This window comes from Ailuropoda melanoleuca, chromosome 1 (assembly GCF_002007445.2).
Source record: "Ailuropoda melanoleuca isolate Jingjing chromosome 1, ASM200744v2, whole genome shotgun sequence".
Taxonomy (NCBI): domain Eukaryota; kingdom Metazoa; phylum Chordata; class Mammalia; order Carnivora; family Ursidae; genus Ailuropoda; species Ailuropoda melanoleuca.
This window is the reverse complement of record NC_048218.1, coordinates 142,598,528-142,625,805: the sequence shown is the minus strand read 5'-3', so window position 1 is coordinate 142,625,805 and position 27,278 is coordinate 142,598,528. Positions and strand designations below refer to the sequence as shown.

Below are 27,278 nucleotides of genomic sequence, written 5' to 3'. Positions count from 1 at the left end.
TTGAGCAGTTTTATAATAAAATAAATCAGAAAAGAAGGCTATGTGGTGAAAAATAAAAATTCATATGCCTCCCTTCAACTCACTAATACTATTATAAAGTAACCACCAGGAAGAGTTTATCATGTAAACTTTTTGGAAATTTTCAAGCATATTATGTAATAAGTTAAACCGTTTGAGATTGCCATTCTTATAGGTTAGAAATTGCTGAATATCAACAATTTCATGTGATTCAACCAACATATCCTCTTGTTAATGCACATGCTCTCATATTCTGTATATTTTTCTAAAATCCTCTTAATATTGGATAGTGGCCATTTTTCCATATCAATGCATACAGCTATATATCACTTTCTAAATCTGGATAGTTTGCCATTGCATGGATGTACCATACTTTATTTAACCAGTTCCCTTGTAATGGATATTTATCCTGTTTCCTGTCTTATGCTTTCTCGGTTAATACAGCTGCATAATCACAACAGCTATGTCTTCAAATATAAAGCTCAATGCTTCCATTTCCAGTCTAGCGATACGTCCACTCAAACAGCAAACACTTGGGTTTGTGGATTGGATTTCTGTGTCTCTGTTGCTGAAATTCTTACATACCCACACAACAACAACGAAAAGTATATAATATTTAACTATATTATTAAATTTGTGTAAGTCAGTCCAAGTGTATTTAAAGATGCCTTTTTTTAAAGGTTTTATTTATTTATTTGAGAGAGAGAGTGAGTGAGAGAGAGAAGGAGCAGGGGGAAGGGGGAGGGAGAAGCAGACTCCCTGATGAGCAGGGAGCCCAACATGGGGCTTGATCCCAGGACTCCAGGATCATGACTTGAGCCAAAGGCAGATGCTTAACCACTTAATAGACTGTGCCATCCAGATGCCCCAAAGATACCTTTGAGTTAAAATCTTTGAACACTATTCAAGTTGAAAATCCCTCCACCAGTGAAAAATAATAATTATTACTATTACTGTTATTATTAGACCATCATTATTTAAAGCTTTGTTTTTTATCAATGCTCATGTTATTCCTTTGTTCAAAAACTTTGCCTGTAGGGGTGCCTGAGTGGTTCAGTTGATTAAGCGTCTGACTCTTGGTTTCAGATCAGGTCATGATCTCATGGGTCCTGAGATTGAGCCCCACATCAGGGCTCCACGCTCAGCCCACGAGTCTACTTGAAGATTCTTTCCCTCTGTCCTTCCCCCCCCGAAAGAAACTGAAGGAAGAAGGAGAGAGAAGGGGAGAGATGGGGAAGGAGGGAAGGAAGGAAGGGAGGAAGGGAGAAGGGAGGGAGGGAGGAAAGGAAGAGGAAGGAAGGAAGGAAGGAAGGAAGGAAGGAAGGAAGGAAGGAAGGAAGGAAGGAAGAAATTTGCCTGCAGAATCAAATAAAACTTCTTCCCTTGGCATTCAAGGCCCTTGGCCTCCAGCTCCAATGTACATTTCTAGCCTTGTTTTCCCTCTACCACATGTTATCTAGATATCCATATTTGATTACCTTTGTTTTTACTCAGGCTGTTCCCTCTGTTTGGAATGTCCTTCCGTTTCAGCTCCTCTGGGGGAGTCTGTCCACCTTCCCAATCCACCTGTAATGCCACTTCTCAATTATCCCTCACCCCCCAAAGCAGGGTGATATTGTAAGGAAAGCAAAGGCTCTCAAGTTCATCACACCTATGTTTAAAGCCCCAGCACACTTTCTAGCTATGGGACCTGGGGCAAATTACCTGGCTCATCTTAGCCTCAGTTTTTTTCTCATCTGAAAAATGGAATGTAATTGCTTAATCATGTCTGGGACATTTGGGAGGAGGTATAACTAGAAGGAAAATGTGTTTATTAGCAGATCACACTTGTATAGAGTATGTATAAAGCATTTCTTTATTCTTCTGATTGAATCACTGTAAATTATATTCTGAGAAAGTCAGGACCGATCCAATCTTTATGAAGTCCACTCAGATGAGCTCCCAATATCTCTGGCCTTTTTCATTATTTCTACAGGTCATTTTCCTGTTTCTCTGCCCTCCCATGGGATCCATGTGCCACCTGGAAAGTACTATGTACATTGGCGGGGGGGGGGGGAACGGTATATCTACAGGAAACAAAAAATTTCCTGCTGAATTATAGCAGTATTATATTTTTAAAATCTCTGCACTCTGTATAACCAGCCAAAGGAAGTCAATGGTAAGAAGGAGTTTAAAAAAAAAAAAAAACCAACTATATTCTTTCACCGATCTCTATCATGGTTATGTTGGAGCATTGGAAATAATATATGTTAAGTTCCTGGAATATTAAAAACATTGTAAATGAGCCATGGGAAAAAAAACAACAACCACCTTACTATTCACAGATTCTCCTCTTCCTCTTGTACATACAGAGAATCTGCCTTTCTTTGGTCAGAGAGTCCCCAGCTTCAATCAGGGGTAATGGAGGAGGAGGAGAAATGAGACTTAGCAGACAGATTCAGAGTAAAAAGCAAAATGGATTACTCAAGAGAGTGAACATCTATTGAGGAGTAGAACCACAAATGGCCACATTTGAGAGAGTTTTGGGAAACTTTTGAGAGAAAATGGGAGCCAGCAGCATCCGTTGTGCAATGCAGTGTGAGAAAGGGAAGGGGAGAGAGAGACAGAAATTGGGAAAGATAATTTTAAGTAGTTTTTATGTATGTAATGAGTATAAGTCTGTTTTGCCTTTTTCCAAGAATGCAAAAAAGATCTAAGTTGATTTTCAATTACTTTCTAATGACATCATGCTTAGCTGGGCCCAGAGTGGCCCAGCTTTAACCATGTCTATAAATACTTAATACATATAATGGCTCCCTCTCTGGAGCCCAGATCACCTCCCTTGAAGTTTTAGTATTGTACTTTCATTATTAGGACACATCGCGTGCTAGAGTTGGCCCCGTGTGTGTATAACTCCCTTACCAGGTTGTAAACAGGCCCTTTGAAGGCTGGGCTGGTGTCTTTTTTTTTTAAGATTTTATTTATTTATTTGACAGAGATAGTGACAGCCAGCGAGAGAGGGAACACAAGCAGGGGAGTGGGAGAGGAAGAAGCAGGCTTCCAGCGGAGGAGCCCGATATGGGGCTCAATCCCAGGACCAGGCAGAGGCAGTGCTTAACGACTGGGCCACCCAGGAGCCCCTGTCCTGTCACTTTACCGCCAGCACTTGCACCTTGTTAAGCCCACAGTAAGCAATGGAATAATCCTCGTATCCCCTAGAATGAGGATTTCAGCGCATCAGGAATGGAAGAGAGTCAAACAGTCCAAGGCCGAACGAAGTGTGCCGCCTTGGTGAGACCGCTCTACGGAAGCGCAGTGCCAGCCTGCCTTGGACTGGGTGGTAAAGAACTGGAATCCAGCAGGAGACGCCTGGGAACCGCGAGTGGTCGCCGGCGCCCGCCTCTCCTCCGCAGCGGTAGGTGGCGCTGTGGCCGGCTGCGGCCGCTAGGGCCGCGCGGCGCCTCTCTCTGGGCAGGGTGGGGAGTCGGCAGAAGGACCTGCGGCGGGCCCTCTTCGGCCGCTGTCTGGCCGGGTCTCCCTTGGCGTCTGACTGTACGCTCAGTACTGCACCATGGGGAAGCGGGACAATCGGGTGGTGAGTACCCGGTGGGAAAAACAGTGAGGCGACGCGGGACCCGGCGGCAGGAGAGCGGAGCCCCTTGCTCTTCCCGACGGGGCCTGAGGGTCAGCGGCGGCGCTTGGACCTGGAGCCGGGCGACCCAGCTCCCCCCATCCCCGCCGGCCCCAGACGCGCGTGCGCCGCGCACGCAGTTGGCGCCTTTGGGCCCCCCACTCTCTCTTCCCTCTTTCCTCCTCTCTCGAGTCCTCCGTTTTTCTCAACCCCTTTCTCGCACCTTCTGGCAGTGCTCCCTGGCTCCCTTCCCTCCCGCACTCGGGCTTACATAGTGGCCAGTTATTGGAGCTATAAGGGCTCAAGGACTTCTGTCTCGTCTTGTATGTTTGCTTAAGTCTGAGGCCCCTGGAGGCGCCGGGACTCGCCCACTCCTTGGAATCGCCCACCCTGCTCCGCGCCCCTGTGGTGCGCACGCAGGTGGGATGGAGGCGTGGAGGCCTCGGGCGCGGCTCCTCTCCCCGGGCCCGCAGCGCGCCCAGTTTTAGCGGCAGGCAGGCTCCGGTTTGAGGACCAGGATCGAAGCTTTTGGCTTCGTGTCCTCAGCACCTAGCGCTACCTGCACGTAGCAGGCCCAGTGTAGGAATGAAGGGTGAAAACAGTTGTCTTTGGAGTCAGGCATGGACTGGAATGTCAATTTTGGACCCTCGGGAGTTGGGTGACCAAGAGTTGCTTTTCTTGTTCGAGCTTCAGTTTCTTCATCTATAAAGGGGCATCGATGTTATCCACAACTTTGCAGAATCGTTAAAACCACAAAAGGCATGGCCAGGGAGTGCTTGGCATGAAAGTTGTTGTTTTAGTAAATGAGGTAAAGGAGACACAAGAATAACTAATAGCTGAAAGATTAAGAAAATACTTTATGATGGAGATTCGCGGTTCTGAAGGTATTCAGAAGAGAAGGTGCTTTTGACAGGAGGAGATTGAGGAAGGCATTCTAGATGATTACTAAATTGATTTGTAAAGTCCAGATTATGAATCAGATTGGATAGACGGTAAACATAAGGAATTAGCAATAAGCTTAGGTTGCAGCCTTACAGTTCCTGAATTTGTCTTTGACTGAGTTTTAGCCACTGAGCAGCAAAACTAGTAAATAAATAAATACATGCATGTATACACACATACATACATGCAGTTATTAAATTTAATGAAAATTTAATGAACTATTTTATTAAGTGATTATTGCCTTTTCGGGTGGGGGGAGCTGCTAAAAGAGCTTTACTTTTATGAAATGGTGGCATTTCTTATCTTCAGAACATTTGTTTTAATTTTTTGTAGTCTTCATAATCAGAGATTTGTAGGAACCACACTGGTGAGCCTTAATTACGAGGTTAAGGAATGTTCTTTTCTCCTGCTTTCTTGAGGTAGGTCAGACCTTGTTGTGGTATCCTGGCTCTCGTAGAGTTGAAACTCTGTTCTGCTGGAGCATCCTTTGGTTTGAGGTGTTACGATTCATTAATCAGCGAGGGTTTGAATGTTTAAAAATCACCAGACCTTGGATACAGTTTCATACAGAGGCCTAAGATGTTTTTGTTTTACTGGGGAAAAGTGTTGATTTACACATCCCTTTGAAGCATTTGAAACTTTTCAAATTAGCTTCATTTACTGGAACATTTTGATAATAACTCTGGGCTCTACTTATTGCTTTGTATGCTGTCCTGGCACAGAGTGTTCTGGTAATATTTTTTATTTGCACTTGAAAGGTTGTGGGAATGAAAACCTGAAATCAAGAGTTAGAAGACAGATTGTCTAATTTAGTCTCTGCATGGAGGAGGAATTGGAACTGTTTAAACTCAGACCAAAACTTGGTCTTAAGTATCTGATACTTAGTTCAGTACAACATAACTCTTGGTTTTAAATAAAAAGATTGTTTGCCTCTGAAAATAATGGTGTTTTTTCTTCTTCATACATTGATGGTAAAATCATAGTTCTAAAGATGATAGAATTGCTTTCTAAGAAAGCTCAAGGTCCAGGTTGAAAGTTTTGTTTTCAAAAAAGACTGCTTTGGGGCACCTGCTTGGCTCATTCAGCAGAACAAGCTACTCTTGTGCTCAGGGTTTTAAGTTCAAGACCCACCTTGAGTGGAGAGATTACTTACTTACAGTCTTTTTTTTTTTTTTTTTTAAGTAGAGTTTACTTTTTAGAGCAGTTTTGGATTCATAGGAAAATTGAGCAGTGAGTACAGAGAGCTCCCATATATTCCGTGACCACAGTCATGCACAGCCTCCCCTACTTTCAAAGCTGTTCCAGAGTGGTGCATTTTTACAATGTGGGTTTGTTTGTTTTGTTTGCATTGTTAAAATTGATGAATCTATCATGACACATCATTTTCACCTGAAGTCCATACTTTACATCAGGGTTCACTCTAGGTATTGTACATTCTTGAACAGTTTTGTTTTTTTTAACTGAACATTTTAGGTCTCAAGATTTGTAAAGGGTTCTTAAATTCATGATGGCCACCCTTTGTCCCCATTGTTTTCCAGAAGCTTCCTTCATGTTCTTTTTGTTACTTTGTGCCCTCTAAAACAGATGTATCCTCTAGATAAAAATAGGTAATCAAAGTAATAAATGAAGTTCTTCACATTTTGTTCTTACATAGTTCTTTTCAGTACCTGCGCACTTACCTACCTGTTCCCTTGAGCCCAGTTTGCCATCTTGAGTTTCTTTTTCTTTTTTAAGATTTTATTTTTAAGTACCTCTACACCCAGCGTGGGGCTTGAACTGGCAACCCCAAGATCAAGAGTTGCGTTCTCCACTGACTGAGCCAGCTGGGTGCCCAGATAGCCTGAGTTTCAAAAAGAGATTGTTTTCTGTTGCCCAAACTCCTGCAGCAGTTTGGAGCCACAGGCATTTCTAATTACATAGGAATACAAGTGTTTGATTTATAAGATCACAGTATTTAAAGTGATTAAGTCATAGTGAAACAGTTCAAGAAATTGCACAATTTCTGTATCTTAACTGATGCCTAACCACTCACCCCCTTAGCGTTAAGAGCATTGTTTTTCATACTGATACGTAGTAAGTGAAGAGGCTTTGTCTTTGTAAGAAAATTAATTCATCTGTTTTAAAAACCTTTCCGTTGTGCATAGTAAAAAGAAGCATTGTTGTTTAATGATTAGGAGAATAGACCATCAAGCGTTTTGCAAGGAGCCTAGCACATAAGATGCACTTAATAAATATTGCTTTTACACTTGAAATAAATAATTGAGATATTTGGAATGTACTTAAGCGGACTAAGGATAATGTTTATGGTCAAAAGCTTGAAAGTTAAACGTTATTGCATAGACAGTGATAACTCATGTGATTGTACCATAAGTTGTCTATAATTAATAGCCTTAGCATGTGAATATACTACTTTACTATTTACCTCTGAAAAGTAAACCCGAAGACAGACTGGTATGTACTTCGGGGAAGCAGTTTCACAGTAGACATTAAGGCACCTAAAATTGTTAATTAATGTAACTTCAAGATACATGCTAGAATATTTGAAGACCATAAAACATGGTAAATGTGTTATGACCTTTTTTTTTTCAAGTAGGCTCTACGCCCAACAGAGGCTTAAACTCATGACCCCAAGCTCAAGAGTCAGATCAAGAGTAGCATGCTCTATTGACTAAGCCAGCCAGGCGCCCCACAATTTTTTTTAATTATAGTGAAAAGTTGCCACTGTACCCTTTGTGAATTTTTACTTGAAAACAGTTCAGCTCTCTGAATTGGAGGGACAGGAGTGTGGTTGGATTTTTCTCATTTTGTTTACCTTTAATATTATGGTAATGTTTGTGTGTAGTGTTTGTGTTTTTGTTTTTCTTTTATAAAGGTAATGGGTTGTTGTTTTTTTAATCTCTCCATTGTATGAAATGATGAAGGTCGACCTCTTCTGTACATTTTGGTGCATTTGGACTTTTAAAAAATGTATAGCTCTTTATTAAAATGGATCTTATTTTTTGGCACTTGCTTTTGCATTTCATTTGAGAACTCTTGGACATCTTTCCGTGTCAGTAACAATAGTGCCGTCTCTTTTAGTGGCTGCATAGTATTTCATTTTGAGGGTATACTCTATAATGCATCTTTGCATTTGATGGCTCTCTGTGTAGTTTCAGTTTTCCCTATTTTAGTAATTTAGTTTCGAATATCCTTCTGTATATTTGCATTCTTTGGAAATAAACAGTTTTTACAGTTTTAAACTTAAGATATTTTATCCTTAACTGCCACTAAAATTATGACATGGTACCGAAGAAATGAAAAGATGGTAGGTAGGTAGGTAGGTAGGTAGATATCTCCTGTTTTAAAAATGATGAGCTTGGCTTCGCACATGGAACCTGCTTCTGGTTATTAGGATTGTCAGTGTCGTTAGCAAGGCCAACAACTCTTCTATTGCAGCCTCCGTTGGTTGTCATATTTCCACACGAACTGAGTGAAATTCTCAGCAGAGGGTGTTGAATGAAATATTTGAGAACATAACAGTTGATGTAAAAAATGTCACTATATTCCTCTCTCTACAGAGAGTTGAATTTGATACTCACATCTATCCCTGATTCTGTAAACATCCCTGACATTAAGAGCTCTAGCATTACAGGCAGGAGCCGGTAAGAAAATTATGTTAATGGATTTCTTCATCCTAAGTAATTAATTAGGCAGTGTCCAGTTGAATGTTAGTTCTCAGTATGTGTTGTTTATAATGGTTTTATGTTTGCTTTGTTGGAGAAGTCTGGAAATATATAACCTATATTTGTTATTTGAGAAATTTTGGTCATTTTCACAGGTTTTGCTAAATAAAATGCAACAAATACATTAATTTCCTTTCAGTTCTTTGGGAATATTGAGTAATAGGTTTAAGGCCTTAAAATCAACCTTGATAGTAGTCATTTTCAACTACAATTCTTTTTATTTAAGAAGTGGAAGAGTTCTGGGGCACCTGGGTGCCTCAGTCAGTTAGTGTCCAACTCTTGATTTCAGCTCAGGTCATGTCTGCTTGTCCCTCTCCCTCTGCTCCTCCCCAGCTTGTGCTGTCATGCACGTGCTCTCTCTCTCTCAAATAAATAAATGAACTCTTAAAAAAAAAAAGGTAGAAGAGGGGCACCTGGGTGGCTCGGTTGGTTAAGCCTTTGTCTTCAGCTGAGATCATGATCCCAGGGTCCTGGGATTGAGCCCCACATCAGGCTACCTGCTCAGGGGGAGGCCTGCTTCTCCCTCTCCCCCATCCCTCTCCCCTGCTTATGCTCGCATGTGCTCTCTTTCTGTCTCTCAAATAAATAAAATCTTTAAAAAAAAAAAAAAGTTTTTGCAAATGCTTATTGACTTGGATTAAATTTGGAAAACCAAATACGAGGATGAAGGGATTGAGACTGAATTAAAGACCAGATTTTATATATGTAGCACAGTTAATTTTATTTATTTATCTTTAAAGATTTATGTATTTATTTGTGAAAGAGAGAGCAAGCATGAGCAGGCAAGCAGGGGGAGGGGCAGCCAGAGAGGGAGAGAGAGAGTCTTAAGCAGGCTCCATGTGTAGCACTGAGCCCAACTTGGGGCTCAATCTCACAACCCTGAGATCATGACCTGCACCAAAACCAAGAGTTGGATGCTTACCTGATTGAGCCACGCAGGCACCCCTATGTGGCAGTTAATTTTAATAAAACGTCTCATTTCTAGATACTGTCATTAACAAAGAAACCTGCTTTATTTTGCCTGGATATGTTTTTGAAAAAAAGCATCTAAAAATGTGGTTTTGTGCTATAAGTGCAATATACAGAGCATAATTTGATTTGGGGGATTCTTTATTGTGTAAAAGTAAGCATAACAAAGTTCACTGTCTTAGCCATTTTTAAGTGTTTGTCAGTGGCATTAAGTACATTCACACTGTTATGTAACTGTTGCCACTATCCATTTCCAGAACTTTTTCATCATCCCAAATAAGAAGCTCTGTACCCATTAAATAGTAACTCCCAGTCACCTATTCCCCCAGCCCCTGGAAACCTCTTTTACTTTCAGTCTCTATGAATTTGCTTATTCTAGGTACCTCATATAAGTTGAGTCGTACAATATTTGCCCTTTTGTATCTAGATTGTTTCACTTAGCATGTTAACAAGGTTCATTCATGTTGTAGCATATTAAGAATTTCATTTCTTTTTCCTTTTTTTTTTTAAGGGGGGGGCAGAGGGAGAGGAGGAGAGAGAATCTTGAGCAGGCTCCACTTCCAGCACAAAGCCAGACGCGGGGCTCAATCTTATGACCCTGAGATCAGGACCTGAGCTGAAATCAAGAATCACACACTTAACCGACTGCGCTACCCAGGCGCATGAATTTCATTTCTTTTTAAGGCTGAATAATATTCCATTGTGTGTATATGCCACATTTTGTTTATCCATTCATCAGTAGATGGATATTTGGATTGTTTCCACCGTTTGGCTATTGTGTACGATGCTGCTCTGAACAGGAGTGTACAGGTATCTGAATCCCTGCTTTCAATTATTTTTCAATTCCACTTAGAGGTGGAATTGCTGGATCCTCTGGTCATTCTATATTGAACTTTTTGAGGAACTCAGACTTTTCCTCCACAGCTGCACCCTTTTATATTCTCACCAGGATTGTGTTAAGGTTCCAGTTCTTCCTGGTTTTGACAGCACTTGTTATTTTCTGTTTTTGATAATATTCATCCTAATGGGTGCAGAGTGGCACCTCATTGTAGTTTGATTTGTATCTCCCCAATGACTAATGAGTGGAACATCTCTTCATGTGCTCTTGGACATTTGAATATCTTCTTTGGAGAAATGTTTATTCACGTCCTTTGCACATTTGATTGGGTCATTTGGGCTTTTTGCTGTTGAGTTGTAGGATTTCTTTATGCATTCTGGATATTTATGCATTATGGATAATTCCATATCAAATATATGAGTTGCAAATATTTTCTCCCATTCTCTGGATTGTCTTTTCACTCTCTTGGTAGTGTTCTTTGATACACAAACGTTTTAATTTTGATAAAGTCCTATTTGTTTTTTTCTTTTGTTGTCATAATTTAATTTTTGGTGTTAACATTTGACGAGTAAAATTGCCATCAGTATGGCATGGTATTTCTTGAGATAAAAGATACAGTAGAATAAGCCATGAATTTAAAATTAGACCTTTAGCTTCTTTGCAACTGAGTTTCTTCATTTGCCAGTGAGCATAGTGTTACAGGGTTATCAGGCTTTAGGAGAAAATATTATAAAGTCTTATAGGGTTATCAGGCTTTAGGAGAAAACATTATAAAGTCATTTTACAGTAAGAAGAGGTATCATTATTATTTTCATTAAATCTCTGGTGAAAAAAAATTTTTTTTCTGTGAACTAGCGGTATTACTCATCTCCCAAACTTGTGAGACTTTGTAGACCATTAAATTTAGTTTTTGTGATGAAAATTTGGTTAGTCAGATTGTTCATGCTTAATTAGACATAGTATTCATTTATAATAAAACATGCTTGGTGAGTAAGTGAGCATTTGCATTTTTGATGGGTTTTTTGTTTTTTTTTAATTGCACTACTTTTTGTTCTTTCCTTAAGGCCTACATGAACCCAATAGCAATGGCCAGATCAAGGGGTCCAATCCAGTCTTCGGGGCCAACGATCCAAGATTATCTGAATCGACCAAGGCCTACCTGGTATTTGTGAAACAATTTAGACATTTTTAAGGTTTTTGTAAACTTTTTAAAGGTTGCTGTTACAACTCTTACTGCTTGCAAAGCAATTGTCACATACATAATTTTTTTTATGTATCACCTTTTTTTTTCTTATAATAATATTTTTTTATTATGTTAGTCACCATACAGTACATCCCTGGTTTTTGATGTAAAGTTTGATGATTCATTAGTTGAGTATAACACCCAGTGCACCATGCAATACGTGCCCTCCTTAATACCCATCACCGGCCTATCCCGTTCCCCCACCCCCCTCCCCTCTGAAGCCTTCAGTTTGTTTGTTTTTTTAAAGCGATATTCGTAGGTGCTTTCTTTTCAGTGTATGAAACACAAGCATCATGCATTGGTGTAAAGCAAATATTTGAGAACCCACCACCCTGTATAGCTACCAGATAACCTTTCATACCGTTCTCTTCTCTGTCCCCTAGAGAGACCTTAGCCTTGCAGTGTTTTAAGCTCTTTAAAATGGTAGGTTTGACTAATCTTGCCCTTCATTGAGGTGTAACAAGGTGTTAGGAAGGATAATGTTAGGCCATATTTCTATTCTTATCTGGTGGCTTTTCGATAAGTTAGAATTGCCCATTGTAAAATTTTTGTTTTAAATTGTTTTATGGGTTTTTATTTGCCCTCGTTGCATAGCTCTGATCGTTTGTAAATAAAGCATCACAGCACTGGCCTCATTATTTTTTAGTATGTCTTCTTAAATGTCATAGTTGTGAGCTTCATAATCCTTCTAAGTGCCCCTAAGGGTTGGGCAACTGAAGCTGAAAGTTATATATAACAGGGGATCTTTCCTTTGAGTTAAATAGAAAGTAAGCCATGTCTACCTCTTAGAGTATTCATGACTGCTGTTGTTGACTGTTGCAGCATACCAGAAAGTTATCCCGAAACAAAATCTATTTTACCTTTAAAATTGGGGAGAAGAAATGAACTTTAAAGAGGAAGTGCTCAAGCAAGTATATTATGTGTGTGTCAGAGTCCCCCAGGACAGCCCTCCGGTAGGCAATTTGCTGGACTCCCAGATAGATGTACTTTCGGATAAGATTTATTACAAAGGGTACCAGCCACCATCGGTAAAGGGAAAAGATGCATGGGGTGAAGTCTGGGAGAGACTAGGCTCAGACTTGTACAGCTTCTTCTCTTGTAGAATCACATAGGACACATTTAATCCCCTCAGCAGTGAGTGGTCTTAACACATATTAGATGTTGCCAACCACGGAAGTTCATTAGAAACTCCATGTGCCCAGGGCTTTTATTGGGGACTCGTCAGCCTCTGCCTGTCAGGTGCCAAAATTCCAGACTCCCAGAAGCAATGCAGGTGTTCAGCCTAAACAGTAATATTTGTACAGACCGGCCCCGTGAGCCTCTCTTATGAGGGAATGGTAAGGACCTTTCCAAAATCCAAGTTCCCAGATGCCAGCCAGGGCCAAGCTTGTAAGCAAGCCTTTCTAGGAATAAGCAGTCAGGCATGCTTTTACAACTCTCTTCTGTGCAATATGTGAGGTGCATTATAAAATAGATGTTTAGTAATAAAAATAGTAGTTTAAATAGACCTTAGCTCACCCTAACACTGAAGCTACTAGCTTGGGACTCTAGGCAGATTTCTTACCCTCCTCAAGCCTCCCTTCTTTATCTGTAAATAGGGGTAGTGATACTGTGTTTTCTCCCAGGATTTTTATGAGGATTAAAGAAAAATGTATTAAAACCAGTGCCACTTGTATGTAAGTGCTCAAATTGTTTGTTGTATTAGCTCTTACAATCCATGCATAGAAAAGGAATGGTCAGTGGTATCTGACAGACTATATTCATGATAATTGATTTACAAGGATATGAACCAAAAAAATAGATAATGTATCAACACTGAAATGGAGGTTTATTAGGATATTAAGAAAATTTTATTTATGAAATTTTTGTTTTGTTTGTAAGCATCCATCTCTAATTTGAATTGCTTGAAAACTTATTTGTATATTCTATTTTTTAAGGGAAGAAGTGAAAGAACAACTAGAAAAGAAAAAGAAAGGCTCCAAGGCATTGGCTGAATTTGAAGAAAAAATGAATGAGGTTTGTAAATAGTACCTGTTTGAAAATAATAGGCACCCCAAATGTATGATTTTTTTTTTTAAAGTAAGAAGAGGAAAACCATATTATAGTCATTTATGTCATTTGGTTTTCTAAAATTGAGGTCTTCTCTTTATCTTCCCATGCTCCCATGTGCCCATTTTTACCCTGATATTTCCATGATGTTTGCCTTTTCTGTTTACAAACATGTATGTACTATTTCAGTACAATACAGATTAATTCAGGGTTGCCTATTTAGCTCAGTTGGTAGAGTGAGCAACTCTTGAACTCAAGGTGTAGTGAGTTCGAGCCCCATGTTGGGTAGAGAGATTACTTAAAACGTTTAAAAAATATATATGGTTGGATAGGTAGATAAATTTAGCTTTTACTGTCTGGAAAGAAAATCTAACGATTTTCCTTAAAAAGAAGAAAGTTCTCAGCCTCAGTGATAATACTGACTCCTCCTCTCAATATACAGTGGAGAACTCCCACTCTTTAATACCCCCTTTGAGAAGAGTTAGTGGGGCCGGACACCTGGGTGGCTCAGTCGGTTAAGTGGCCAGCTCTTGATTTCAGCTCAGGTCGTGATCTCAGGGCCGTGGGATTGAGCCCCATGTCAGGCTCCAGCCTCAGCTGGGAGTCTGCCAGTCCATCTCCCTCTCTCTCTGTCCCTCTCCCTGCTCACATGCACAAGCTCTCTCTCTCTCTCAAATAAATAAATAAAATCTTTTTTTTTTTTTTTTTTTTAAGGTACTAGTGTGGTGTCCGGGTGGCTCAGTGGGTTAAGTGGATGACTCTTGATTTTGGCTCAGGTCACAATCTCAGGGTTGTGAGATCGAGCCCCACGTCAGGCTCTGTGCAGAGTCTGCTTAAGATTCTCTCTCTCCCTCTCCTCAGCATTGCACGCCCCATCCCCACTCGTGTTCTTGAAAGAAGGAAGGAAAGAAAAGAAAGAAAAAAGAAAGGAAAGAGCTAGTAAAGGATCCTTTGGTGACAGGGTTCTGGCACCTGGAGTACCTTTTCCCTGTACTGAGAGGCCAAGATGGTAAGAGGTAGTAGAGGACAGAGGGAAGAAAGTAGTGGCTGTCTATATCAGGTGTATTAGAAGCGGATAGATAGCCTCTGATGGTGTTTATAATCTTTTTGCAGAACTGGAAGAAAGAACTAGAAAAACACAGGGAGAAACTATTAAGTGGAAGCGAGAGTTCATCCAAAAAAAGACAGGTAATACTCTTTCGAGCTTAATGCTGTTTCTTATGTCACATTTGGGTTTTCATAATCTGTGTACTACTATCAATAGATAATTTTAAAAACTCACATCAACTTAGATTTATACTTTTATTTGTTTGCTTTTAGAGAAAGAAAAAAGAAAAGAAGAAATCTGGTAGGGTGAGCAAAAGTTTTCCATTTTTCTAAATATTACAAATAAGAGCCATAAGAAAAGTAAGAATAATTTATATGATCTGTATGCTAACTGTAAATGAGTCAAGGAGCCTTGAAGTCCTTCGGTTGGTAGTTACGGGTGGGTTTTATTCTGTTAGCAATATAAAGAAAAGCACCAACCTCCTGATAATCTAGTAACTCTTCTATTGCCCTCAGGGAGAGAAAGAGGGAAAATTAACTACCATTGGCATATCTGTTGTTACTTCATTGAGCCTTTTTCATGTGTGTGAGGGAGTGTGGGGAGTGTGACATTTAATAGTTTAATAGTTAAGTCTTCTGAATATGATCTCTCAGACACTAGATTGATTTTGTTAAGTATTTGAGAGACTTGGTGGTAAGAAAAAAATTCCTGCATCTCACAAGCTTTCATTGTTTTGTGCTTGGTCAAGTATTCATCTTCTTCTTCATCAAGCTCTGATTCTTCCAGCAGTTCTTCAGATTCTGAAGATGAGGTAAGGTTTGCCTATAATGGTTCATGAAATAATAATCCCTAGTTTATTTAATGACAAGAGGAAATCCATTATGAAATATCTGTTAGAAACTTTGACTTCCAGGTTTTGGTTAATTATCCATAACTGAGAGCACCGACATGAATAAATAATTAGATGTTTAAATATTTTTACATATTTTATATAGAGAGAGAGATATATAGATATCTATATATCTATATATATATTTTTTTTCAGGTTCCTAAATTTGTCTTATTCTCATAAAAATATCAGTAGAAGAAATAGAGTTTAAAATGATGTCTGACTAGATGCTTGAGGTTACATGTGACTCAAATTACTTTTTTTATAAAGCAGAAAAGGTAATATAAGTTACATGTTAAGCGTTAATTATTAAGGGAGCACCTGGCTGGCTTAGTCAGTAGAGTATGTGACTTTTGATCTCGGGGTCGTGAGCTCGAGCCCCACATTGGGCATAGAGTTTACTTTAAAAAAAAAAATTATTAAGTAAAATATGCATTTACAAGCTGGTTCTTTCATTTAAGCTTTGTTCATCGATAAAGGTTTGATATTAATAAAATGCATCAATTAATTTTGAAACAGAAAGCAAATGTTTCTAAAAATGTTTTATATAGGATAAAAAACAAGGAAAAAGGAAAAAGAAGAAGAAGAACCGTTCACATAAATCTTCTGAAAGCTCCATGTCAGAAACTGAATCAGACAGTAAGGTAAAATTACTCAAATTAGCAACATTTTGGATAGCAAACACATTTTTTTTTTTCTTTTAGGTCATCCTGTTGTAAATTGCTGTCAGTTTAGAAATGAGATGCTCTTTTTTGTACTTTGATGGGCTGTGCCACTCAATTCATATACTTAATAATATCTTACATATGGCATTTTATTGTTCTCTAAATACTTCCACATATTCCTCCATGTCTCAGCATTTCCGTGACAGCTTTATAATAAACATGGCAGACATTATTTTTTTTCCATTTTCATATAGAAGTGAGAGTTGAGAGGAAAAAATATACTCCACTATCTGGTCCAGTGTCCTTTCCATTGCACCTAAATCTGCTCTGTATGTCCAGAATTATGAAACATAATTGGCTCTCAAACATTTGTGGTAATAAGAAATATGTGCAGGTTGCAATAAAAGTGTAGATTCCTGGGCCTCGTGTTGAGAGAGTCTGATTTAGTGAGTCTGCTTAGGCTAAGAAGTCTACATTTTTAATAGATCTCTGGGATTTTGATACAGGCGTGTCCTTGGACCACAGTTTCACAAACACTGCCCTAGAAACCCAGGAGAGCAAGACAACTGGTTTTGGTGCAGATCTCTACTTGTCCTAGTGTGATTTCTTCTGACAAAATGCCTGGCGTCTAGAAAGTATTTAGTAAACGTTGTTTTTCTCTTTGTCTTTTAAGACAGAAGAGTCAATCTAATACTACTGATAGCTAATCTTTATCAAATGCCTACTCCGTGTGAGGCACAGTTCTAAGCACTTGACATGTTAGCTCGATTCTCTCAACAGCCCTCATCCACTTTATGGATGAGGAAGGCTCAGGGACGTTAATGGCTAGAACTGAAGAATCAAAAGCAGAAATTCTCACCTCTCCTCCTTATAGGGAGAGTAAGAAAATCAGATTGGGGGATGTCTGAGGACTGTGTGAATGAGAACCCCAGTGCGTATTGACCACCACAAGCAAAAATAAGCAAATGGCTTAAGTCTTATTTTAAAAGAAACCATGTGGTTATTACAGACAATGTCTACCATTTTTGGTATAGATTGATTTGATATACAGCCAGATGAAGAAGCCTCATTTCCTTACAAGCACATATATGTGTGACATACATTTCTCTTATTTTCAGAATAAAATTCTGGTATTGAAATTAACTTTTTTCTGTCATAGAGCAAATCACCTTTTTGCTGTTTTTGTCCGTATGCTCTTTTACATTTAAAATTGATATGTGTATATATGTTTGTTTAGGATAGTTTAAAAAAGAAAAAGAAGTCAAAGGATGCAACTGAGAAAGAAAAGGTAATTATAATTTTACTTTAACCTGTCATACAGTACTTCATTTACTTCTAGAAATTAACAATAATGTGTTCCTCCTTTTAACTTAAGAGATTTCTTTTGGTTTTATAGCATTTTGTGTTGATTTAAGGCAGTTACTTATTGTATTCATTATAAAGGTTAAAAGATCAGAAAAGTAGTCCTGTGAGTTTGATTTTATACAGATTAATATATTATCTCAGACTAAAAATTGAAAATAATGGAGATTAAATATTTCCTTCGTTTCTTCAAGTCATTTTGAAAGAAGCCCTTTTAATAACAGAACATGGAGTTCTGTTTCAAATTGAGTGTATCATAGATAAGTTTTGAAAAACATTTTACTACTATAAGTAGATGTTTTATCTTCATTTGCGCTTAACTATAATTAATGCTAAATTTATCCCTGTGTTTCTGATTTACATTTAAAAATCTGTTTCCGGGGGCACCTGGGTGGCTCAGTTAAGCGTCTGCCTTCGGCTCGGGTTATGATGGGTTATGATCGCAGGGTCCTGGGATTGAGCCCCGCGTCGGGCTCCCTGCTCAGCGGGGCTCAATCTCTCTGCCGCTCCCCCTTCTTCTCGCTCTCTCTTTCAAATAAATAAAACCCTTGTGGGGTTTAATGTATGATAAAAGTGGCTTTTGTGGGGACAGAATGACTAGCCATTTGGCAGCTATAAAGCTGGACCCTCCTTAAGGCCAAATCACAGGTAAGTCAGTTTTAAGTGTATGAAAGTATAATTAGAGAAAGACAAGGGCAAATATAATAATTGGGGTAGGGAAGGCCCATGCCTCAAAATTCAAAAACTTTTGACCACATAATTCTAATTCTGAATGACAAAAAGAGATCACAAAAAAATAAATCATGAACAAAATTTAAAAATAATGAACAGATTTAGGAAAAACTACTAGAAATACATAATTGAAAACTATAATCTTTAGTAATTAAAAATTGATACTTTATGTACACAGAAACAGTGGTAAAATGCATGTTTAGGCAATTCTGAAAGAAAATATGGATTGTATTCCAGTAATCTGAGATTGATATGATTGATAAAAGAGCCTGATACAGAGGCTTCTTGGCAAAATGTGATTCCTAAAGGAGTTAAATAAACAATTGGGGGTTTGGGAGAGTGAGCAAATAATTTGGGTAAAAGCTACTTCAGTCTTTGATTTAGACATTATTATTAGGTAAAGATTTTACATTCACATACCCTTCACTACATTTCAACTGTTTTTAATAGCAAATAACCCATGTATATATGCCTGCCCTCCAGAAAGAGATGGGTTAAGTAAATTGTAGCATATGCTTTCAGTGAATGTCAAAGGCAGCCATAAATGATGATGTAGTTGGCATGGAAAGATTGGATGACAAGAGCAGGTTCCAAATAGCAAGTATTTATGTAAAAATTGTAAATGTACACATAGATGTTTCCAAAAATCTTCATGATGTTTAATCCCTGGTAGTGGGATTCAGTTGAATTTGCTTACAGTGAGCATTTATCATTTCTATCAAAATAATAAAGCTATTTGCAGAAACAGAATTAAATCACTTGTAATATAACACAGATCACTGTTAATTTATTTTCTGTGTGATTTTTTTGTTTGTATAATAATCTTCAAAATTGGCTTCCTGGTATGTAAAGTTTTATATTTTTTTTCTGTACAAGTAGGTAGTGAGCATTGTTTTTCATTGTGTGATTTTGTTGTCTTGTTATAAACTATTCAGACATACAGAAAAAGCATATGGAAAATAGTAAAATGACAACCATAATATCCACTGTGAAGCTTTAATAAATCTTAACATTGGGGCGCCTGGGTGGCTCAGTTGGTTGAGTGTCCGACTCTTGGTTTTGTTTCGGCTCAGGTCATGATCTCAGGTTTCTGGGATCAAGCCCCACCTCAGGCTCCGCGCTTAGTGGGGAGTCTGCTGCCTCCTTTCTCTCTCTCCCTCTGCCCGTCCCCCAACTCGTTCTCTCTCTCTCTCAAATAAATAAATATATATTTTTTAAAAAAACCTTAACATTTTGCCATACTTGCTTCAGATGTTCTTGAAATTTTTATTCCTCAAAATATATATTTAAGTCCCTCAGTATTCCTCTAGTCTCTCTTCTCCCTCCCTGGAGTTATATGTTTTCTCATCATTAAAAATACTTAGAGGGGTGCCTGGGTGGCACAGCGGTTAAGCGTCTGCCTTCGGCTCAGGGCGTGATCCCGGCGTTACGGGATCGAGCCCCACATCAGGCTCTTCCACTATGAGCCTGCTTCTTCCTCTCCCACTCCCCCTGCTTGTGTTCCCTCTCTCGCTGGCTGTCTCTATCTCTGTCAAATAAATNAAATAAATAAAATCTTTAAAAAAAAAAAATAAAAAAAAAATAAAAATACTTAGAGATGAAGATTTTTTTTAATGTGAATTTAACACTTGTTATGCATTAAAGGAATTATTACTGTTTAGAGATCTTTTTAGATCACAAATAATTACCCATTGCTTTTCTTCAGCACTAGGCCTGTCTGATCCAACACTGGGTAGAAACAATTAAAATACAAGGGACTCGAATCTTACACCATCTATAAGGTTTCTTATGACTCTTTACAGTTTAATTAAAGAAAATAAGAGGACGCCTGGCTGGCTCAGTTGGACGAGCATGCGACTCTTGATCTCATGGTCATGAGTTCAAGCCCCACGTTGGGTATACACATTACTTAAATAAATATTTTTTTAAAAAAGAAAGAAAATAAGGATATTGCATCTCAACAGACACATGATTCTTTCTTTTCAGGTTATTTAATAAAAGCATTACTTTATTGGAATTAAAGACTGAATATTGGTAAATGTCATCAATTTTAGACATTTCTAAAATGAAAATGAATAGTTATTGTGATAACTGGAAAAATTATTAATTAGAAACATAAAACTTTTGTGGCATAGCCTTATATCTTTCTTTTTTTTTTTTTTTTAAAGATTTTATTTATTTATTTGACAGAGATAGAGACAGCCAGCGAGAGAGGGAACACAAGCAGGGGGAGTGGGAGAGGAAGAAGCAGGCTCATAGCGGAAGAGCCTGATGTGGGGCTCAATCCCATAACGCCAGGATCACGCCCTGAGCCGAAGGCAGATGCTTAACCGCTGTGCCACCCAGGCGCCCCAGCCTTATATCTTTTTGAGTCAAGGTACATGTATTTATTTTTCTTAGGACATTAAAGGACTCAGCAAAAAAAGAAAGATGTATCCTGAAGATAAACCTTTATCATCTGAGTCCTTATCAGAATCGGATTATATTGAGGAGGTAAGTATATGTTCAAATTAATTTTCTTCACTTTAAAATGCTTAATTATTTGTTTTTAATAAGTACAATTAGTAAAAAGAAATACTTCATGAATATTCATTTTACTCACTTTCTAGTATGTGCATTGTGAAAAAGAAATGGAAGTTGTTCCATTGCAGAATGAGTTTTTTCATTTTCTAGAAGATGATTATAAAGCTAATATGGTAATTAACCATATTTACAAATCTCTACATTGAGCTATTTTATTTTTATTCTTCTAATATTTACTTTTTACTATACTAGTATTTTGATTACAAGACAGATGCTGTTTCATGTATAGTGTATCGAAACCCAGCATTCCCTTGTTTTTGTTTGGAACTACTAGTGAAGGAGTAGAACAGTGATGAGGTGGAACGGAAATGTTGGCATGATCTTTTTTCCTATCTATAAAGTGAGGAAGTAGAATTACATAGTTTCTATAGTCTCTGTAGTCCTTTTCAGCTCTGATATTCCTATCTTGGATTTTGTTTGTACTCTGTTCTTAATTAATTTTAGGTCTGTAAGTTATCTTTAAAGTATTTCTCTCTTGGACTTGGTTTCCTTATTTGTAATTTTGTAATAGCCCCTGAAATGAAATTGAAATTGAAATGAATTGAATCAAAACTTGTAGAGTGTGTGTGTGTGTGTGTGTGTGTGTGTGTGTGTGTATAATGTATATAATCTACACATTTCATATTAATATCTCCTAACAAATTTTAAAAAGAAATATAGGAACATATTAATGTATAATTTTACTAAATTACATTTCAATACATAAATGAGTGTGATAACTAGAAGACATAAAATCTTAAGACATAACAAAATTCAAGCTGTACCAGGTACATTACATATGCCCTTCAAAAACTGTACAGTGGAATTGTCATCAGTGACATTTTCCAAAATGGTGAACAGTTCTCAGTAAAGCTCTGAATGAATGAAACAAAAATACAGTCTTTTTTATATTATAATTGGGTTTATTATATGAATGTCTGGCAGGCTGTCTAGAAGTCATGTCAGGGCTGTCTGGCTGTCTTGGACATCACATGACAGCATCCCCAGTTTTGGTCTTGCTAAATGTGGATGCAGCACAACTACCACCATCCCCAGTCATTGTTATGGCAAGAATAACAGTAAGAAACAATAATTTCCAAAGTCTTTAGAGCACTTAATATATGTTACACTTGGACTTAACATTAAATATACATGCGTTTTAGCAACTTTCAATTTAGTCTTAAATTCACACTTTTAAAAGGTTAAAATAAAACACTAATGGGGTAATGAATGTTACTTAAAAGGATTTTAATCACTTGGTTTATACTGAGTACGCTATGCGTATAGCTACCATTTATTGAATACCGTAGAGTAAGAGAAATACTTTATTCCAGACTCTTCCCTAGAGAGTGGATATTATCTCAGTTTTAAGATGATGAAACTGAGGGTAGTACATAGCAGAGGTAGGATTCAGAGCTTGGTCTGTTTTATGTCAGAGCTCATGCTTTTTATCCACTGTACCTCACTGCTTTTTTTTAGGTGCTGAAAGAGAATATAAGGAAGCCCTTGAGAGATTAAAAATCTTAATTTTCTTTCCTTTAAATGTTTGTCATTGACTTGTCATTATGATACAACAGGGGTTTGAAGTATCATCAAAATATTTTTTACATATAAATTCTAAAGATGTAAGGTACATTAGGGAATGAAAAAAATGTCTTGAGTACAAGTTGCATATTTGTCTTCTCAACAAAAATTCAAACTTTTTAGGTACGAGCAAAAAAGAAGAAAAGCAGTGAAGAACGAGAAAAAGTAATAGCAAGTATCACTTATATTTTTTACATGACAGTAGTGTAGCTCTGTTTGTTTAATATAAAATGAATCATGGTAAAGCATGACTTCATTTACTGGGGCCAAATAAATATTTATTGGGAAAAGTGTGGTGTTCAGCTTTCCTTAGTGGGTTGGAGCAAGTTAAATTGGCTCTGGAGAAAAGAAGAATATCCTGGTAGCAAACATCTCCTGTTTCCATTTCAGTATTTTATTCAGTATTTCATTTTATTCCATATTCAGTACTGTTAGAAATGTAAACTTGAACTTTTGTTTGACTTTTTTAAACTATAATATGAAATACTAGGTATGGTGATTCCCTCCATCCTCAGTAGTAGTGACTTCCAGGTTGGCCAAACCTGGTAACATTAGCAGAAAAAGCCTCTCTAAGCATAGGCTGCAATGAAAAATAACCAGGAATGCGACAACATAAATGATTCAGTAGTAAGGATGATTCTTTTGACCATTTCTAAAGCCAGCTCTGCTATTATGCAGATGGAGAAGTATAAAAGGAGAAAGAAGGAAGAGGAAAATAAGGAAAATGGCAGTGATATCCAAGTGAGAAGCAGACCAACCTAAGAAAAGTGGATAATAGATTATCAAAGAGTAATTGCAGACCGTATCATTAAAGTCATTTAGGAGCATTCAGTATAAACATGGGTGAGGGCCTTTGAAGGCGTTTTCTTAAGAACAGGTAAAAGAAAAATGAGAACAGCATCTTTTGTAGGTTTAAGGGTAACTTCCCCTTCCCAGAATTTCCCTTGCTTTTCAAATAAGGGTCCTTCTCTGATAGAAAAGTTCACCTGGTAACTCAGAAGTAGCATTTTATATACTTCAAGACCAAGGTGACATTTAAGAGACTTTTTTTCTGAATGGAAAAATAATTTGGGTGAAGACTGCTTGGGTCTTTGATTCTGATTAATTAAGACATAATATTAATTAATTTTGGGTAATTCTAATTTGTACTTGCATACTCCACCGTTTCATGCATTCAGCTAGCATGTGTTTATTAAGTATCTCTGTGCAGGCACCATTGGTACTGGTAGTGCTGTTCTAATGGAATACAGGGTAGGTAAAAGGGTGACATGTGAGAGTGGCTTTGGGGAGGGAAAGCCTCTCTGAGGAAGTAAAATTAAGCTGAAATAGGATATACCAGACAGAGCTAACCATGTCAAGAGCAAAGGAAGAATATCCTAGCAGAGAGAAGAGCTAAGGACCTGTGGTAGGAATGAGGTTGATTTGTTTGAGGAACTGAAAGGGTAAGCCTGGCTTGTAGTCGATCAAGAGGAATAACATACAGTGAGGTGGGGAAGTAAGCAGAGGTTGTATGTATCACAAGCAAGGTGTTTGGGTTTTAATCAGAATGCTCTGGGAAGCTGTTTTGAGGGTTTCACATGAAGTGACCTGAACCAACTTAACATTTTTAGACTGCTTTGGCAGTGGAGGTGGAGTGGACAGAGGCGAGGATGGTGTTCGTATCACAGTGGTAGTACCGGAGATGGATTAGCCGGATGGATTTGAGAGACGTTGTGGACTTAGATGATAGGGCTTGCTTGCTGCTTTGGGTGTAGAGAGAGGAGTTAAAGCAGAAAGTAGAGTCAAACATAGCTTGGATTCTTTGCCTTAAGTAAAAAAGACGAATTAGAGGTGCCACTTACTAAGATGGCTGAGAGGATTTGGAGAGAAAAATGAAGCATTATTTATGGTAATTTTAGATATACAGGCTTGAGTTCAGAGCATAGGACTAGATATGAAGACTTGGTATGTAAGAGCTATTTAAAGCGTGGGAGACAAGAGAGCCATGTGGAAAAGAAGGAAGCCCTTGAAAGGTCCAGCAGAGGAGAAAGAATGAGCATGGGAGTTGAAGGGGTCTTCACGATAGAAGCAAGCAGCAGACGGAGGTGTCATGGAAGCCAAGAAGAAAAGTATTTTAAAAAGAGAGTAGTCAACTGTTCTTTTATGAAAAAGTAAGCTGTATGTAAAACTTACATTTTAAAGGCCCAAATACAAGATTTGGGACTCTGTAAAATTCCATGCGTACTTGAGCTTGTCACGAAAAGAATGATGAAAGTTAGCTTAGAGCCACTACGTGGTAGAGACCTTTGAGAGGGGCCGGGGAGTTGTGGAAAGTTGTAATCGATAAGGAAATGGATAGGAAGCTTTGCTTTTGCCGTCTTTACATGTCTCTTTTCTTGCTGAATATCCACGACTAGTCTGTCGTTTGATACCACCTTTCTAAGTACCCGTTTCGGAAAGGTTTGCCTTCTCTTCGACATCAGAAATAGTACAAGAGTCAGAGTTCAGCAAAATTGTAGCTCTCTATCCAGTCACAATTTGATTACTTTTTCTAGGCTTCTAAAAATTAAGCATCTGGGTGCCTGGCTGGCTCAGTTGGTAGTGCATGTGACACTTGATCTTGGGGTTGTGAGTTCAAGCCCCATGTTGGGCATAGAGCTTACATAAAATTTTTAAAAAAGAAAAAGCATCTGTTTTACTTAAAAACTAAGTAGACTTTTCAACTGTACATCAATATTTTGTTTATGATTAGTTTGGTTTTTAGTTGTTAACTTAAACTTTAGTTGTTAACTTAAACTTTAGTTGTTAACTTAAACTTCAGTTGTTAATTAAAATAGTGCTACCAGTTTTGGCAGGACATAATAATTTGTGTTTCTGTTTACTTAAAAAATATCAGATTTAATGTATCTGTTCCCAAAAACTGTCATTTTACAAAAAAACAATTGTGTTTTGCTGTGATGTGAGAATTTCTTCATAGTAACTACAATTATTTCACCTTTAAAATTAAACAGTATAAATACAGCAGTTGATATCATTATTCATAGAATTTATTTTCTACAGGAAATTTTGTTTAAAAGCTACATTTGTGTGCTAATGACTTAGAGTTTTTCCATATCTTTTTGAAAATCAATAAGCACTCTTAAGTCCTCATATGATATTGATTATTGAGACTTTTCAAGAAATGTTCTGAGTAGTTTCCTTGATTGTCTGGATTGTTTTAAATAATTACATAGTAGCTTAGAAGGACCATGGTAAAGTTGTTGTTTTTAATTTGAATATTTTCCTGTAGAAATGTCTAACAGGGTACTGTCTTTACAGGAAAAAACAAAAAAGAAAAAGAAGCATAAGAAACACAGTAAGAAGAAGAAAAAGAAGGCTACTAGTTCAAGTCCTGACTCGCCGTAACATTAAGAAAAATCAGGATTCCCTTATAGAGAAAGTGCAATGTCTGAGGAAATTTCAACTGTGAAAATTATGACATAATTACTAAAATGCATGAATTTTCTTGTTTTTAGAATTATTCCTGGACTATTCAGTAGCCACTCAGATGCCGCTGTGTGAAAGGGCCATAATTGTTGCCTGCTGCTTGAACATCTATTTTTTTCACTTCCAGTGCTTAACAACTCTGGGAGATAATACACTGCAGTTGTGCTAGTGGTTAAGATATTTGGGGATAAAGTAATATTTTTGACTAGGATTATCTAATGATAAATCAACAGAAATCAAATCTGGATACATTATTAAGATGTAATTAGCAATGACCAGATGATTCTAGTTAACATTTTTAAATAGGCATCACATTGATATTTCAAAATCCTTATTCTGTAGATAAGTGTATTTTAATTTTTTCCCCTTATATACTTTTATTTACCTGGGGAAGGAGCTTTTCGGGTGGGGGGTGGTTTGCTATCTCTTAGCTAGCAGAATAGCGTGCCTTTTATCCTCACACATCCTATTTTTGTGGACATAGTAGCCATGCTTCATGGGGAGGTCAGAGCTGGGTACAGCAGTCTTGCCCCTAGACATCCTTGGACTCTGTCATTTGCTGCTTTAATTGAACCAGAGAAACAGCCCTTTGCAGCATGACCGAGCCCCAGAAGCTCTGGGATTTACCTCCACTTCAATAATACTGAATGTTTTTTAGCATTAGAATGTGTTATAACATTTGAATTAATTTTGACTACACTTTGGCTTTGGAGAAGAATCATTTCAAATAGACACTGGTACTTTTTGAACTTGATAGCTGAAGATTTAAAATGCATGTTTTATACTGTTAAGTTTTAACCAGTCAGGAAAATTTTATGTAACCAGTAATAGTTATTTTATTTTTGTATGAATTTTGTTTAGGCTGCAGTGTTTAGCTTTTATTAACTCCTTATTCTTGCTATCTTAAATTCCTTACTGTGTTTAATGGCATACTTGCCAAGATACTTAGCATGTAAACAAAGCAGGCTTTTTTTTTTTTTTTTTTTTTTATTAAACAGCTTCATATTGAAGCTGAGACTTACCATAAACAAGTTGAGTGGCAGGCCTGGTATGCTGTGTCTTGTTACATAAAGCTATTGCCAGAATCTTAGTAAATATAACATTTTAGAAATTTGTCTTTGTATATTCATAACAAATTATGACAAGTTAAGTGAAAATTACATTATTGCTCTTCCTGTGTCATATTTTACTAAGATTTTGTGCCTCATATCTACTGCTGAATTGTTTACTAGTAATGTTAAAAGGAATTGATAAAATCATTTTCACTTTACATTTTTATATAATCAGGTAACATGAAATATAATTTGATGTACAATTTTGCCTGTTACAGAGGGTGTGCTAATTATAGTGGTATATGCACAAAACATTTTGGCATGACAAGAGGCTGAATAAATAGCTATTTTACTTAAAAATAGCTGTGTTCTTATCAGCTCCCTTTGAGTCCCAAGTAAAGTTCAAAAGATCAAGAAACTCTACTAGATGGTAAGTGGTTAAGATAAGTCCCCAAGTTTTTAGCTGTAAAAATAATATATTTCTTAGTAAGCTTCCTTAAATTTTATGCTTAAAGCTTCATACTCTTT

At 37.5% G+C, this 27,278-nt stretch overlaps 1 protein-coding gene across 3 annotated transcripts; it reads left to right on the top strand.

Annotated features, from left to right (window-relative positions):
* The first annotated feature begins 3,436 nt into the window (after positions 1–3,436).
* Positions 3,437–27,110, top strand: FAM133B (family with sequence similarity 133 member B). Of its 3 annotated transcripts, none has more exons than XM_011230579.3 (11): positions 3,437–3,592; positions 11,164–11,261; positions 13,280–13,358; positions 14,505–14,579; positions 14,712–14,744; positions 15,188–15,250; positions 15,880–15,972; positions 17,231–17,281; positions 20,488–20,580; positions 22,357–22,398; positions 25,531–27,110. In XM_011230579.3, exons 1-11 carry the CDS (start codon positions 3,569–3,571, stop codon positions 25,615–25,617), a joined length of 738 nt encoding a protein of 245 aa, XP_011228881.1. In that variant the 5' UTR covers positions 3,437–3,568; the 3' UTR covers positions 25,618–27,110. The 3 variants fall into 3 exon arrangements, with proteins under 3 accessions (XP_011228881.1, XP_034523605.1, XP_034523608.1); XM_034667714.1 differs by having other exon boundaries at positions 22,357–22,404; XM_034667717.1 differs by lacking the exon at positions 22,357–22,398.
* Positions 27,111–27,278: the final 168 nt, after the last annotated feature.